Raw genomic sequence first — 16,031 nt, 5'->3', positions numbered from 1 at the left:
TAAGCTGTAAGTATCTTTAATTGTGTAGATATGCAAGTAATAGCTCTTGCTGATAATTTTGATGATCGTGAGTATTTTCCGTGTACCCATGCAGACAATAATTTTTTAACAACTCCTAGACACACGAGGTGCATATATTCAAACGGAACTTGTGAAACCATCCCTATTGGTAATATGGACAATGGACTCGTGCCATCTCTGTGATGATCCTCATCTATACATCTGGAATATTCCTCATCTGTACGAAGAGAATGACGAACACCGTGGAAAACATAACGACCTTCACACCGTATACCGGAAATTTTACATTTGGAACATGGTTGGCTAGATGTATGGCCTCGATGGTTTAGAATAAAAGCACGAGCTGGTGCATCAGCTATAAAACATCTTAGACGGATTGCTAATTTTTTACCATGGTAAGATACACCTCCGTTAGTTAATATTCTTTTAAAATCTGCGACAAATTTTTCAAAAAATAAATTTTGATCATTCGGTTTTGTAGGACCCTTATATATTCCCACTACTATTGGTTTCAAATGCCTGATATTTACTAGCCGACACTGAATTGGCCAAATGTGAATACTTCCCGACCTATCTAAATAACAACCATCAGTGTTAAAATCTATATCTAATTGATTGGGAAGGGAGCTCATTGGAAAGCGCGAAAGAACTTTACAAATCTCTACTTCTACATCACAATGTAAATATTCACCTGGTTCTATTTTGTATACAGTAACTTTACCCCGCGGAGTATTTAAAAGTGTTCTCACATCTTTAGGTAAATTATGAAAAGACGGGTGTGTTCGAAGAAGAGATAGAATATTATTAGCTTGCACATGAGTGAAATTATTTTCTACGATACAAGATGCCAATCTGTCTCGAAATGATGGCTCACTCGAGGAAACACTAACGGAAGATGAATCTGAAGTATCGTTATCGGAAGGAATCCCGTTACCTTCAACGTTTATACACACATTATTCTCATTGTTAATATCATTTATATCATTGTTAATATTATTCACATCACTCATAATCATTGTTAATATTATTATCATATATTTTTTTTATAAAATTCGTATATATTATTTAAGCACTGTTTGTATTTTATATTACCATGTCATTCAGCATCGACATCCTGCTTAATATTTTCCTTTGCTATGTCTCTCTTGTTCGGTGCGTTACAAAGCGTAACCACTCTGCAGCTATGTTTCCAAATTCTCTCTCTGTACACGTGATATTATGCCTCCTTAAAAAAAAGAAGAAATAGTACAATTAATAAAATTATTATATTAAAATGTAGTAACTTGCAAGTTTAACACATTTATAAGATTGATAACATATTTTAAATAATTTTTATTAAATGTAAGTTTAACATTCTGAAATTATTTTGTAATTCTTTTGAATTGACACTTGGATGGGTGACCGTTTTTACACAGCACCGAAAGATTACAGAAAGCTATCAATAAAATAAATATAAAAAAAAAATTTTGGGCATGCTTTCAGATACATGAAAGGCTAACTTTTACGTAATATCAAGAATGTATCTGAAATACTTCTAAAAAGTTTCAAAAATATATAGGAAAATATTTTTGAAACTTTTTAGAAATATTTTAGATGCATTTCTGACATTACATGAAAGCGGCCATTTCGTCAATCTGAAACGTGTCTAAAATATTTTTTTGAAATATTTTATATTTTATTGACAGTTTTCTGAAAACTTTCTGAAATCTTTCGGTGCTGTGTGTGTTGTTAATAATGTTCATAATATTATTTCTAACGTTTATAATGTATCAAATATTTTTCTGATGCGATACTTCGAAGCGTTACTCTGAAAAATTTCAAAGCAATGTCCTCGAGCGTTACTCCGGATGAATTTAAATAGAGTTTTGTTACACAATAATCATGTATGTACGTGCAAAGTGTTTTATATGCAAAATGTAATTCGCCCTTATAATAATAAAATAGTAGTGATAGCAGCATTAAATTGACCGGTAATAAAAATAATTTAAATATTAAAATCATTATTATTTGTCAAAATAAGTAATAATACTGGCTAATTACTGGCTTTTAATTATTTCTACCTAATTTCATTATTACTGGCTTATAATTATTACTGACCAATTTAATACTGCCCAGTATTATATTTTTTCAAGAGCGTTTAAAGTCAATAATATTCAAATATTGCAATGTAATTGTTATAAACGTTGAGATTAAAACAATCCTTCCGGTAATAATATAATAATCTTGTCTGGTCTCATTTTATCAGATAAAATATCTGACGCATAATATTGCTAGACGTCACAATACTTGGTGTCCAGGATTAAGAGAAGAACAATCGACGAGGTAAAAAGGGAATAAAATAACCATATACATATGTAAGTATGGAATCATTTAATATAAAACGTTCAATTTCACGAAAATCTATACATGCAGTGTGCAAAAGGCAACAGAAAAATATAATATCTGAAATTCGAAATAATTTTCAATCTAAAAAATGTGTGAAAGGTAACGTAAAACAATTAGTTAATAATGTTCGTAATATTTCTAATGTTCAGAATGAATCAAATATTCCTGATTCTTTTAATGTACCTAATAATATTGTCAATAATACTAACAATGATAACAATGTTAAAAATAATGATAATAATATTAACAATGATATGAGTGATGTGAATAATATTAACAATGATATAAATGATATTAACAATGAGAATAATGTGTGTATAAACGTTGAAGGTAACGGGATTCCTTCCGATAACGATACTTCAGATTCATCTTCCGTTAGTGTTTCCTCGAGTGAGCCATCATTTCGAGACAGATTGGCATCTTGTATCGTAGAAAATAATTTCACTCATGTGCAAGCTAATAATATTCTATCTCTTCTTCGAACACACCCGTCTTTTCATAATTTACCTAAAGATGTGAGAACACTTTTAAATACTCCGCGGGGTAAAGTTACTGTATACAAAATAGAACCAGGTGAATATTTACATTGTGATGTAGAAGTAGAGATTTGTAAAGTTCTTTCGCGCTTTCCAATGAGCTCCCTTCCCAATCAATTAGATATAGATTTTAACACTGATGGTTGTTATTTAGATAGGTCGGGAAGTATTCACATTTGGCCAATTCAGTGTCGGCTAGTAAATATCAGGCATTTGAAACCAATAGTAGTGGGAATATATAAGGGTCCTACAAAACCGAATGATCAAAATTTATTTTTTGAAAAATTTGTCGCAGATTTTAAAAGAATATTAACTAACGGAGGTGTATCTTACCATGGTAAAAAATTAGCAATCCGTCTAAGATGTTTTATAGCTGATGCACCAGCTCGTGCTTTTATTCTAAACCATCGAGGCCATACATCTAGCCAACCATGTTCCAAATGTAAAATTTCCGGTATACGGTGTGAAGGTCGTTATGTTTTCCACGGTGTTCGTCATTCTCTTCGTACAGATGAGGAATATTCCAGATGTATAGATGAGGATCATCACAGAGATGGCACGAGTCCATTGTCCATATTACCAATAGGGATGGTTTCACAAGTTCCGTTTGAATATATGCACCTCGTGTGTCTAGGAGTTGTTAAAAAATTATTGTCTGCATGGGTACACGGAAAATACTCACGATCATCAAAATTATCAGCAAGAGCTATTACTTGCATATCTACACAATTAAAGATACTTACAGCTTATTGTCCATCCGATTTCGCTAGACGACCTAGATCACTCGATATGTGCGCAAAATATAAAGCGACAGAATTTCGCCAATTTATATTATATACAGGTCCAGTCGTAACATATGGCATTCTCAAAAAGGAAGTGTACACACATTTTTTACTTTTGCATGCAGCCATAAGAATTTTAGCTTCCACGTCGCCATCGGAAGCATATTTGAATTTTGCAGATTGTGCTCTTCAAAAATTTGTTATTAGAGCAGAAAACATTTATGGTCCAACATTTAATTCTTATAATGTGCACGGTCTCATTCATCTTACTAATGACGTGCGACAATTAGGTCCTCTTGATTCATTTTCTGCTTTTCCATACGAAAACAACATGACAATGTTTAGGAAATTGTGTAGAAAACCTGGTCTTTGTCTGCAACAAATTTCAAATAGAATGGCTGAAATGGAAGCGCATGAAGTTAATGATAATGACAATATTGATTCTACTTTGGAAGGAGCATTTATAAAGCACAGTTCAGGCCCTCTTCCACGCAATCTTAATTGTAATCCACCTCAGTATCGTAAAATTAAATTTCATGGAATGATACTTACCGTAGACAAACGTGATAATTGTTGTCTTTTAAAGGATGGATCCATTTGTGTTATTGTCAATATTTTCATGGTTAACGATTCATATTATTTGTTAGTTAAAAAATTTTTACAAGTACACGACTTTTATAATATTGGTATTACATCTTCTGCGTTAGACATCTTTAAATGTTCTGAATTAACTTCTCATACTTGTTCCATTCATATCAATGAAGTACGTGTAAAATGTTATAGAATGCCTTTTTGGAATCATACATTTAATAATGAGAGTAGTGATGACGAAAATTATACACAAACCTCTCAGTATATTGTAGCTGCTATTATACATAATAAAGATTAAAATTCACCTATTATGTAATTGCAAGTAATTATTGCGTATATTATAAAGTAGTGAATAAAATATTTGTGTGTATTATCTTTTACTTTTTAATTCTATTAGATATTTAATTTTGTAATTTTATTATTTTCAAAATGTTTAAACCTTTTCACTCTTGCAAATTACTTTCTGCGTATAATAAATTATTGCGTAGAAAAGATTAGATGCTTTGCTATATTCTACAAGTATAATACGTATAATCCTTATAAAAATATAATATATAATATATAAATATAAAAATATAATAATATACAAATATCTTTAATAATAATATAATATATAATATATAAATATAATAATATAATATAATATACAAATATCCTTAATAATAATATAATATATAAAAAATATGCTATATAGGCAGTACTGTATTTGCTAGTAATGAATACTTACTTTAAGCATTTAAAACACTGTTAGTATTTTTAATACTCAAAATAAATAATAATTGCTAACCAATTTGATACCGTCTAGTGTTATATTTTTTATTTAAAAAGGGTGACAAATATATATAATCTTTACTTTATGCATTCTACCTTATATAATTTTTATATAATTATCTCGATTATGTTTATATAATTTAATTGAAAAGCTTGGTAAAACAATAAATCAACAAGTTTTGTAACAAGGAAAGAAGTAAGCTCTAAAACTTTAAACTTTTTATTTATGGTAAAAAAGATAAGCTGTCTGTTGCGTACATTCATATAAACCTTTCAAAAAAAAATAGTTTATATAATTATGTAAATATACTTATGTAAATATAGAAAGATGTCTACATTAAATGAAAATCGTCTCAAACGACCCATCGTAAAACCATCGAGATACCAGACTACCTCATCCGACGAAGCTCCGCGTAGAAAGAAGACGGGAAAAACTGGCGGACAAGAAAAAGATATTGATGCAACTATGGAAGAAGACATAAGGGAGTTAGGAGGAATTTTACAAGAAAATTCCTCGCTTATTAATAATAATAATAATAATATACAAAATACTTCTGAAACACATTTTAATTCTTATACATACACAGCACAAGCGCAAACATCCACTCAGGCACATCAAGTAGATAATCAGTACCCATCTGTACAAATATCACCTAATACGGAATCATACGCCATATTACCATATTCTGTCACTCCTTACACACAACTTAGATCTACGGCATTAGCTAGCTCAACATTTATACCGCCGAATGAACATAATGTTTTAAATCAATACAACAAGTTTCAGGTTCCTTACTCAAACGCAGGCGAATCAAGCCAGATTACAGAAAGATACAGAGCGCAACAAGAACAAATTGAAGATGAAACGGAGAGTCGGTAAGTTTAAGATTCATATAACATTAGTTGTAGGTCAAATTTTTTAAGAGTTAATTGACTGCGCCATAATATAATAATATAATTAATAACATATAACAATTAAATATAACAATATAACAATATGTAAATAACAAATACAAATAACAAGTAAATAAATGTGTATATAAAATATAAATAAAAGACATTTAATACAAATAATATTACTAAAATAAAATAATAAAAATTACAAAAATCTTAACAACATATACTATCATTTAAAAATATTAGCTTTTTAAATACACATTTATTTTATTATTATTTATATATTTATATATTTTATTATTACTAATATAAACATAATTTTGATAGCAAAACTCAAGAACGATTGGATCGCATAGAAACGGAATTGAGGTAAATTTTATATATATGTATACATGAGAATTTTGTTATACACATATTTAATTGTAAACTTATTTACAATTTGTTCGCAGGAAATTAAATAATACTGTGGAACGGATTTTAAAATGTGTACAAATAAAGGAAAACCGACGACGACCATTACAAAAACCGGCATGTATACCGATTTCGACAGAGATGGAGATGCAAACTTTTGAAACAGTTAATGAGGATATATACGACCAAGTTGTAAGTCAATGGAAAAAAAACAATAATAATTATAACAATAATAATAACAGTAAAACATAATAACTGCAAAACAATAATAATAACAGTAATAATAAAAACAGTAAAAAACAGTAATAATAACAATAATAATAAATAACATAAAAGTAATTATCGCGTAATAAACGATTATGTTGCAACATAGGTGGAATATCTTGAATATGTGGGAGGATTCACAATAAAGGAAGCAATCAATCTATCCTTCAAAGAAGTGATAAAGGATAGTCTAACGGTGGCGTATACTTGGTTCGGATCTAAACAAGGACCACGACCCTTGTATAGGACTCGCATAATAATGGCAGTTTATGGTATGACTCTATGATTTACCTTATCATCTTTAAATATATATTTTCTTTAATATATCTCTACTTATCTAAAGATATTTATATTACAGTAAAACATTAATATCACAATTTTTATATTAACATATAAAAATTGTGATATATATTAATTTAATAAATATTTTATATATTAATAATTTAAAATAATAAATAGCTAGTTAAATATTAAATGTACATATACCCGCATACGCGCGCACGCACACGCACACGCGCACACACACACACACACACACACACACACACACACACACACACACACACACACACACACACAAGCTCACACGCTTTTATATACATATATAATTATATACATTTCTATACACGCATGCACATTTTTGATATTTTTCGTAATATATCTTTTTCTCCACTTACAGAAGCCGTTTGTAACAGCCGACATTTCAATAAACCGACTAGAGCAGAATTCCAAGCGTATGCGAGAGAGGCTTTGCGGTCAGCGAAACAAAGGCACAGGATGGCTACCCAACAAGTGCGACAGAATAGAGAACAAGGCAGAACAGCACGTGATTACTGGAATGACTGCAACGAAAATGAAAATGAAGATCATTCAGATGTGGAGTCCAATATGGGTTCAAATGTTGAAGAGGAGAATTAATTTAGGTAAGGTATCATCATATACAAAAAATATCAAGGGGATGTTGGAGACAGTCAGATTAAGTAGTAATTTTCATAAGATTTTTAAGATTTTTTTAAAATTTTGATATTTCTTCGTTTTTGATATAAAGTTCAGTTTATGGAGTGATAGAAATATGTATACTTTAATTCTGGAAAAGAATCTTTGAAAAATATATATATGAAATCGTGTTACAAAATTTTCATAATGCGATTTCGTATTTCTTTTATAGATTTGAAAATTTTTCTCCAGAATTAAAGTATACATATTTCTATACATATATATTACTGTCTATAAATTGGACTTAATATCAAGAACGAAAAGAAATACATATACAATTTTGTTAATGATTCTACCCTATCGATCCCGATCAAGTTTGACGCCAACATCCTGTTAAATAAGATACAAAAAGTATGCTCTGCAAGTTAACATTTGTAGCGGCCGTAAACACGGATACTTCAGCATTACGGTCGTTACAAATACATTTCATTATACTTAACGTCTCATTCAAAGAAAGATATTAATGTTATTTTTAAATGTTTGTAAAAAGAAATGTATTTTATTACTCACACACACGCACGCACACACACACACACACACACACACACACACACACACACACACACACACACACACTAAAATTAATATTTTTGTACGTGATACAAATAGATCTTATAGTTGCATTCTATTATTTAAATTAATAGCTTTTCTTTTATAAGAGACAGAAATGTTAAGTATAATAGAATTTAATAATTTATAGCATCTTTTTACATGTCATTATATTTGTATAATAAGAAATGATTATCTTACCTTGCTTTTCTCTCCATTGCAGATTTCAAGATTTCCAGGAGGAACTGCGTAGTCCTGAACCCCTAATCTCGTAAGAGGATGGGGGATGTATGGAAATGCTATGCAAAGATACTGCAAGTTCGTGGGTTCCACTTGTGGGTAGCGTGCTACTCCTACGTCCCACCAAAAAAAAAAATAATTTTTTTAAAATTGAGTTACTAGCATTACACTTGTGACAACATATTGGTGAATAAAAAGTTACGTGTTAAAAAATTTTCTTGTCACAACTTAATTTATATTAAACAAAATATTACTTACGTTGTTTTTTCTAAGTTACAGATGCTGTTTCTCTCTTTCTTGGGATTGTACAGTCTCACACATCTTTCAAGAAGATAACACGGTCCCACATATCCTTCAAGGAGAAGTATATATGAGATGCTTGTGCCGTCCATGGACTATTTCTCGTGGAGAGAACGTTTAAAATTTCTCGTGGAGAGAACAGGATCGTTCTAAATCCCGTATTAGTCTTTTATAGAACAGAGAAAAGAATGGTGAGTTGTGTTTAAAATTGGTTTTTATTACATTCAGTAATATTAGTGAATTAAATGAAGACGCTGTTGATAAATTCATCATGCAAGAATTAAATAATTTTGTAGAATACAAATTTAGCAAAAAATAGATAGCGTTTTCATTTAATTCACTATGCATGAAGAATTAACAAATTATTATTCGCATAGTGTTGTACCTTCTACTTTTGTTACCTAGGATATAAAGTATAACTGTATGCGAATAATAGTTTGATAATTCAGAATAATATAAAATTCAGAAGGACTTGCAAATATATATATAAATTGTTGTGAGCGTGGGCTTCACGTTTTCGCGCTCATTGCGTACGGCAGCTGTAGTCAGCTGTCTTAGAAAATCAATATTATCGATTGCCTCGGTAACAGCTGACCAAGGCAATCGATAATATTGATTTTCCACAGCTGACTACAGCTGCCGTACGCAATGAGCGCGAAAACGCAAAGCCCACGCTCACAACAATATATTTTATTTACACATGTTTTTGTGTAAAAATTTGTTTTTACCTAGTCCTTTTTTCTGAATCTTACTTTATTAATTATCCAGATATTTAATATTTTCGTTTTTTACTTACAGATGCTGTATCCAGCCTAATCTAACCTATAATTGCACAAACGTCGCACGTCCACATGGGATCACTGGGAATTCTATACAGTTAAATTATAATTCCCGCTTCACGCCAACCACAAAAAGCACTTTTACAACGGCACTCACAAACACTTAGGCCGGTATTCATAGTCAAATCTTATTTTAAGATCATCTCAAGTAATGTCTTAAGATGCTAATACGGCTCTGTGATTGGTTGATGGCATCTTAAGACTGTACTTAAGATGATCTTAAATATAAGAATCGACTATGAATACCGGCCTTAATATTTATATTATTTTGCATGTACGACACGTGCACGCAGTGAGTTTGATCTGGGGCTTGATTCTTGTGACCTCTACTTTTTCGCTGGACTGCTGCACTGGTGCAACAAGTTAGAATGAGAAAAAATATATTTGTCTCACTAATTTGTTGCACCAGTGCAGCGAAAAAGAACAGGGGCTCAATTCTTGAATTCATTTACAAGAGAAACGTATGCGCAAATACTCGCTCTAACAGAAAAGTTGCAAGTTTATTGGTTAAAAACTATACGATAGCCAATAAATTTCCAACTTTTCTGTAAGAACAGAATTTGTGAATACATTTCTCTTGCGAATGAATTCAATAATCGACCTCCTGACTTAAGATTAAGGCTGCGTTCGGAAATATCACTCGAGTGCTCCTACATATCAATTAATCCTTGTTTTATAATATTCGACGAACAATAAAGATGAAATGATAACCGAGGGTACACAAGTGACATTTCCGAACGCAGTTCTCTAAGGCCCGGTTCCACAACTCACGGTTAACTGCTAACAGGAGATTAATCGACTACCTATCTTTCTCTATATTATTATCTAAGGAGAGACAGAAAATCTATTAACCTCCCGTTAGCAGTTAACCGTGAGTTGTGGAACCGGGCCTAAAACGGGTTCATCCAGAAATTAAATTTAAGTATATATAAATTATAAAATATAATTTGTAATGTATATTAATTATAATTTATAATGTATATGTAAAAATTGAACGTCAAATTTATAAAATTATATAATGTAATAAATTATAATTATGTAATAATAATATTAATAAACATGTACGTTGCATATATTAATTATTTCTTATTTTATTACTGATTAAAAATTATTAATTATTAATACGTTATATCGTGTTTAATATTTGCCACATTTTTGCGATTACTTGTGATGACAATTTGTGCTCGATTTCTGCTATATTTTTGCTCTCAATAGCTGATAAAGCAAATCGCGTCCTATATCTGCCGGATTTTAGCCGACATGTCATGATAGCGAACTCTGCTCGATTTCTGCTATGTTTTTGCCGTCAACAACCGATAAAGCAGATCGCGTTCTATACCTGCCGCGTTTTTGCCGTCATGTCATGACGGCAGGCTCTGCTCGATTTCTGCTGCATTTTTGCTGTCAGTATTTCATGTGACATATCGTGCTGTATCTTCGCCGCGTTTCGGGTATCGCAGCGTGATAGCAAATAAGTCACATTTCTAGCTACATTTTATTAATTTAATGTGACATCATGGCATATCTGTTTTTTTAACTTAATTTTTAGTAATATATTGTGTCAACACACAATGTCTGATTTTTGTTTTGTTAATGTCGTTAAATTATGTTGTACTTTTTTTGCATTTTTTGCGTCACGTTGTGACGCAAAGTATACTAAATTTTTGTTGTGTTTTTGTTAATTGTAGTTGAAACGGCAAACTGTAATTGCTTACTGTCCAATTTTTGCCAGCATAATATGCGTCAAAATTTTTCACTTCGTGCTCTCGGCAGGTTTGGCTATCTGGGTACTTTTCAGTTACCGACACATGAAATTTAATATACTTGTGTATTTTAAAAGTACATTAAATTTCATGAAATTTAAACAGTGTAAGTATGTAATATTAATAATTTATAATTTTTTTATTTTACTAATATGTTTTGTAACACGTTTGTATATGTTACAGTTTTGTAATACATTCGTATATTTTATATTCGCACAGTTTATATAAATAAATTTTGGAATCACATATTTTGGCGTACTAATTTTTATTTATTCTGTAATTAGCTATAAGAAAATAATAACATAATATGATAAAATTAACTGTAGTATTATTTTTAAGATAAATATATTTTTTGCTAATGAAAATATAAAATGATCAATTCTACTATTAAAAATAGTACAATATACTTTTACACCATTTGGATTGCAAATATTACTTTAAAAGTTTGTTATTTCTACTATTATTATGTATAGTAGATTCAATATTAATTGCAAATATTACTTTAAAAGATTGTTATTTCTACTATTATTACGCATAGTAGATTCAATATTGATTGCAAATATTACTTTAAAATAAAAGATTGTTATTCCTACTATTATTATGCGTAGTAGATTCAATATTGGTTGCAAATATTACTTTAAAAGATTGTTATTCTTATTATTATTATGCATAGTAGATTCAATATTGATTGCAAATATCACTTTAAAAAATTGTTATAACTACCATTATTATGCGTAGTAGATTTAATATTGGTTGCAAATATTACTTTAAAAGATTGTTATTCTTACCATTATTATGCATAGTAGATTCAATATTGATTGCAAATATTACTTTAAAAGATTGTTATTCCTACTATTATTATGCGTAGTAGATTCAATATTGGTTGCAAATATTACTTTAAAAGATTGTTATTCTTATTATTATTATGCATAGTAGATTCAATATTGATTGCAAATATCACTTTAAAAGATTGTTATAACTACCATTATTATGCGTAGTAGATTCAATATTCGTTGCAAATATTACTTTAAAAGATTGTTATTCTTACCATTATTATGCATAGTAGATTCAATATTGATTGCAAATATTACTTTAAAAGATTGTTATTCCTACTATTATTATGCGTAGTAGATTCAATATTGGTTGCAAATATTACTTTAAAAGATTGTTATTCTTACTATTATTATGCATAGTAGATTCAATATTGATTGCAAATATTACTTTAAAAGATTGTTATTTTTACTATTATTATACATAGTAAATTCAATAATGCTGCGTTGACTATACCCAAATAGCAATTCGGTGACTACTTTATATAGTAAAAGTAATAATTATTATTTATCATTTATCATATTGTTAAATTTACTATAACACACACTTTCCGTAGTCACTTTAAACCACTATTTTTTATAGTCAAATCAACCATTTATTTCTCTCTGTGTAAGCCGCGATTTTCGGGCGAAATTAGAGATTTTGCCTCCTTCTCTCGCGCCGAAAGGCTGTAAGAGTCACTCGCCGTAAATTTGAACTTAGAATAATTTCGCGAATCGGAACTTAGAATAATTTCGATAAACGCAATTTTGAACTTAAAATAATTTCGCGATTTTCAACATACCTAACAGCACATTGAGATTCTGAGAACGTTCTGAGAATATCGCAAAAGTATATTGCGTATATTCTCGGAACAATCGCATTACGTACTGCGACTAATCAAGTACATTCTGAGAACGTTCGAATGTCCGCGGTACTTTCTCCCATATAGTGTCGCTGCGAATGTCTATAGATTGATGCAATGATGAAAACGGGAAGGTTTCAGTCGATCACTTATACACGCACACATTTACGCAGTGGGGCGCGCGCGCTTACATATAGATTAGGGTTAGGTTAGGGTTATTGCGCGTTCAAGATGACAAAGCAGCTAGCCTGCTCGCTGAGCGATTAAATATGATTGATTTTTTCTTATAGATCCAATCAATCACATATTCAACCATTCGACGAGCAGGCTAGCCGCTCTGTTAATCTTGAACACGTCCATTAATTTGACAATTTTACATTATAAATTTGTTTTTATTGTAATGTGAATAATTATATGTATTAACATAATTTAAAGTTATACAACTGATAGAAAAACGCTACCAAATAAACTGATCGAATAAAATATTTGCACTCGGTACAAAAAAAAAATATGGCAAATAACATATTTTGTAAATTTAATAAATAAATAAGTAATAAATAAATAAATACAAATATTTACGAACATCTCTTTCAAAATCGGAATTTTAGTATTTCATAACATTAATAAGGAAAACTGTTTTTTACTTACTTTGAATTACTTGGCACAAGTTTAATTGAGAAAAATTGCCCTTTTTTTGCACTATGCCGGCTGAACAGCACCGCAACTTCATTTGAGATTATTTGTCTCATTAAAAATAAACACGAATGTTAATAATCTTACCCTGTTAAACGCGCTAATTGTTTGATCTAGAATAATTTGGAATTATTATTATACCTATGTTCTGAATATAAGCAATCGAAAGTTTAAGTAAATTTTCTTTAAAGGCGTCATTTAGGCGTCCCTAATTCAACAAGTGATATTAATTTAGGATCTGTAATTCTTAAGCGTCGTTTACAATGGCAGCAGGAATAGTGGATTAAAATTGGAAGATATCAGAATAAGCTGGTTTTCCAATGTAATAGGGCATGGAGTAAGACCGTAAGCAAAATAGTTGAATCTCATTTCCTACGATCTATTTCTTTACTTTGCTTACGGACTTAATCTACACCCTATTTCACCGGAAAACCAGCTCACTCTGGCGACTTACGCTACCCTGCTGCCATTGTAGACAACGATTTGAACTATAATCATAAACTATTGTGTCCTTTTAAACAGAAACTTTTTAATATTAAAGTAGTCATTACCATTTCATTCCGATAAAATGCATCATTGCCAAGTTTTATTTCCATGGCTTGTAATTCATTTTCATTCTTTAAAGGTAGATCTTGAAAAATGTCTATCTTTTCCTGTTTTTCATCTGGTTGTATCATATTAGATATCTTGTCTAAGATTTGTTTTAATCGTTTTGCGACGTTACTGATTTTCATTTCCAGATGCTGGGATTTTTGAACATATCGTTCAAAATCAGATTCTACAACACATTCAAAATACATTAATGCGTGGATACATATGTGTGTATACATATGTGTGTATATTATTAATGTATCCTACATTACCGCTCAAAAGTATTTGTCCGCTGTCTTCCTTAAGTAAATGATAGAAATTCAAAAGATTAATAAACAATTTAAAAAATGAAAATTGGATATAATATTAAAAATGTTTGATAGATTAAAATTTTACATTCAACAGATCTAAAAAAAATGACAGAAATAGAACAGAAATTAAACATAAATTTCATGTAGGAATCAGAGCAAGCAAATATTTTTCAGCGGCAGTGTATACATACATATATACAACAAATATAACTTTCTCAAATAGCGTTGACTTCCATGAGAAGAACAGTTTTAAATAATTTAATTGCAAACAAAATAAAAGAATATCGAAAAATTACAATTTATCATAAGAAAGAATGGAGTTTTAAGAACATGTTAGATTTAAAAAGTATATAATTGATATAAAATAGATATATAATATATAACAGATAACCGTACTATCAATAACTTGTATACTAACCTCCTTCATAATTATTTATCATTCTTGCCGGTCTGTTTAGGACATAATCATTCTGCCAGTCATCCGATTTTAGAATACTGCGTTGTAGTGTGTTCGAGACTATAACACCCAGCAAACACAAAGTTACATGTAACGTGCTTGTTAGTTGTAATTTCCCACTCAATAATATAATTGCAATATAACACACGTGTTATATTACAATTACATTGTTGAGTGGGAAATTACAACTAACAGGTACGTTACATGTAACTTGGTGTTTGGTGGGCAGTTACTTTAGAATTTTAACATTTCCTTTTTATTTGCTCTGTTTCATCCGCGAGTAGTGAGAAGCTCCTGACAGCCATCGAGCTCCTTGTAGTTCATTTCTTTGATGCACCTAGTCGCGCGGCGCTGTCACTAGCTCCTCACGCGCGCGATTTTCGTTTGCTCGCATCGTAGGTAACTATGCATCGTGGTAACTATGCAAATAAACAAGCCTAAAAAAGGGCCCAAATCAATGCCCAAATAAGTCTCGAGATCCGTTCCCTACCGCCCCCTTTTTTCGCCTCCGATCGTAATTGTTTTACGATGCAAAATTCGTCAGTCTCTCGCAGCCCGGCACCGACATTAGATCGTCCAGCAGATCTCTCCCGTCTTCCGCCAATCCTAGCTGCGGGAATTCACTTCCGCTTCTTCCCTATCATTCGCGCCGTGATCATGCGAGTGAATTATTTCTCTCGTCAACCAACGTTGATTAATTCTTCACTTTTGTATTCGCGTGAATGTTGTGAGTGTATTACGTCTGTGCGCAGGTGACCGTATCTTTCCCGCGAACGTCCTCTGCCTCGTGTACAAAATCTCTGTCGGATCGCGCGCAAGATTTCCGGATTCGCGAGAGTCTCGATCTAGAGGTTCTTCAAGATTTCCGCATCGATTCCAGGCAGCAACCATCGGGACGTACCAAGATCTCCGCAAAATTGTAAAAGATACGGTTCGTCCCTCGCTTCGAACGTCCATTG

At 31.0% G+C, this 16,031-nt stretch overlaps 1 protein-coding gene and 1 long non-coding RNA gene across 4 annotated transcripts; one reads left to right on the top strand and one right to left on the bottom strand.

Annotated features, from left to right (window-relative positions):
- The first annotated feature begins 2,224 nt into the window (after positions 1 to 2,224).
- On the top strand, positions 2,225 to 8,579 carry LOC118646285. 2 transcript variants are annotated; one of them, XM_036288873.1, is made up of 7 exons: positions 2,225 to 2,375; positions 5,411 to 5,962; positions 6,311 to 6,352; positions 6,433 to 6,586; positions 6,768 to 6,930; positions 7,338 to 7,581; positions 8,427 to 8,579. In XM_036288873.1, exons 2-6 carry the CDS (start codon positions 5,415 to 5,417, stop codon positions 7,574 to 7,576), a joined length of 1,146 nt encoding a protein of 381 aa, XP_036144766.1. In that variant the 5' UTR covers positions 2,225 to 2,375; positions 5,411 to 5,414; the 3' UTR covers positions 7,577 to 7,581; positions 8,427 to 8,579. The 2 variants fall into 2 exon arrangements, with proteins under 2 accessions (XP_036144766.1, XP_036144755.1); XM_036288862.1 differs by lacking the exon at positions 2,225 to 2,375 and having other exon boundaries at positions 4,664 to 5,962.
- On the bottom strand, positions 7,364 to 9,674 carry LOC118646293. Of its 2 annotated transcripts, none has more exons than XR_004963834.1 (4): positions 9,540 to 9,674; positions 8,702 to 8,909; positions 8,405 to 8,556; positions 7,364 to 7,500 (listed from the first exon to the last, which is right to left on the bottom strand). It is a non-coding gene; the product is annotated as an uncharacterized LOC118646293 (long non-coding RNA). The 2 variants fall into 2 exon arrangements; XR_004963835.1 differs by lacking the exon at positions 9,540 to 9,674 and adding an exon at positions 9,129 to 9,280.
- Between the last annotated feature and the right edge of the window lie 6,357 nt (positions 9,675 to 16,031).

This window comes from Monomorium pharaonis, chromosome 1 (genome assembly GCF_013373865.1).
Source record: "Monomorium pharaonis isolate MP-MQ-018 chromosome 1, ASM1337386v2, whole genome shotgun sequence".
Classification (NCBI taxonomy): domain Eukaryota; kingdom Metazoa; phylum Arthropoda; class Insecta; order Hymenoptera; family Formicidae; genus Monomorium; species Monomorium pharaonis.
The sequence above is the reverse complement of the archived record's forward strand: the minus strand, read 5'-3'. Positions and strand labels throughout refer to the sequence as shown.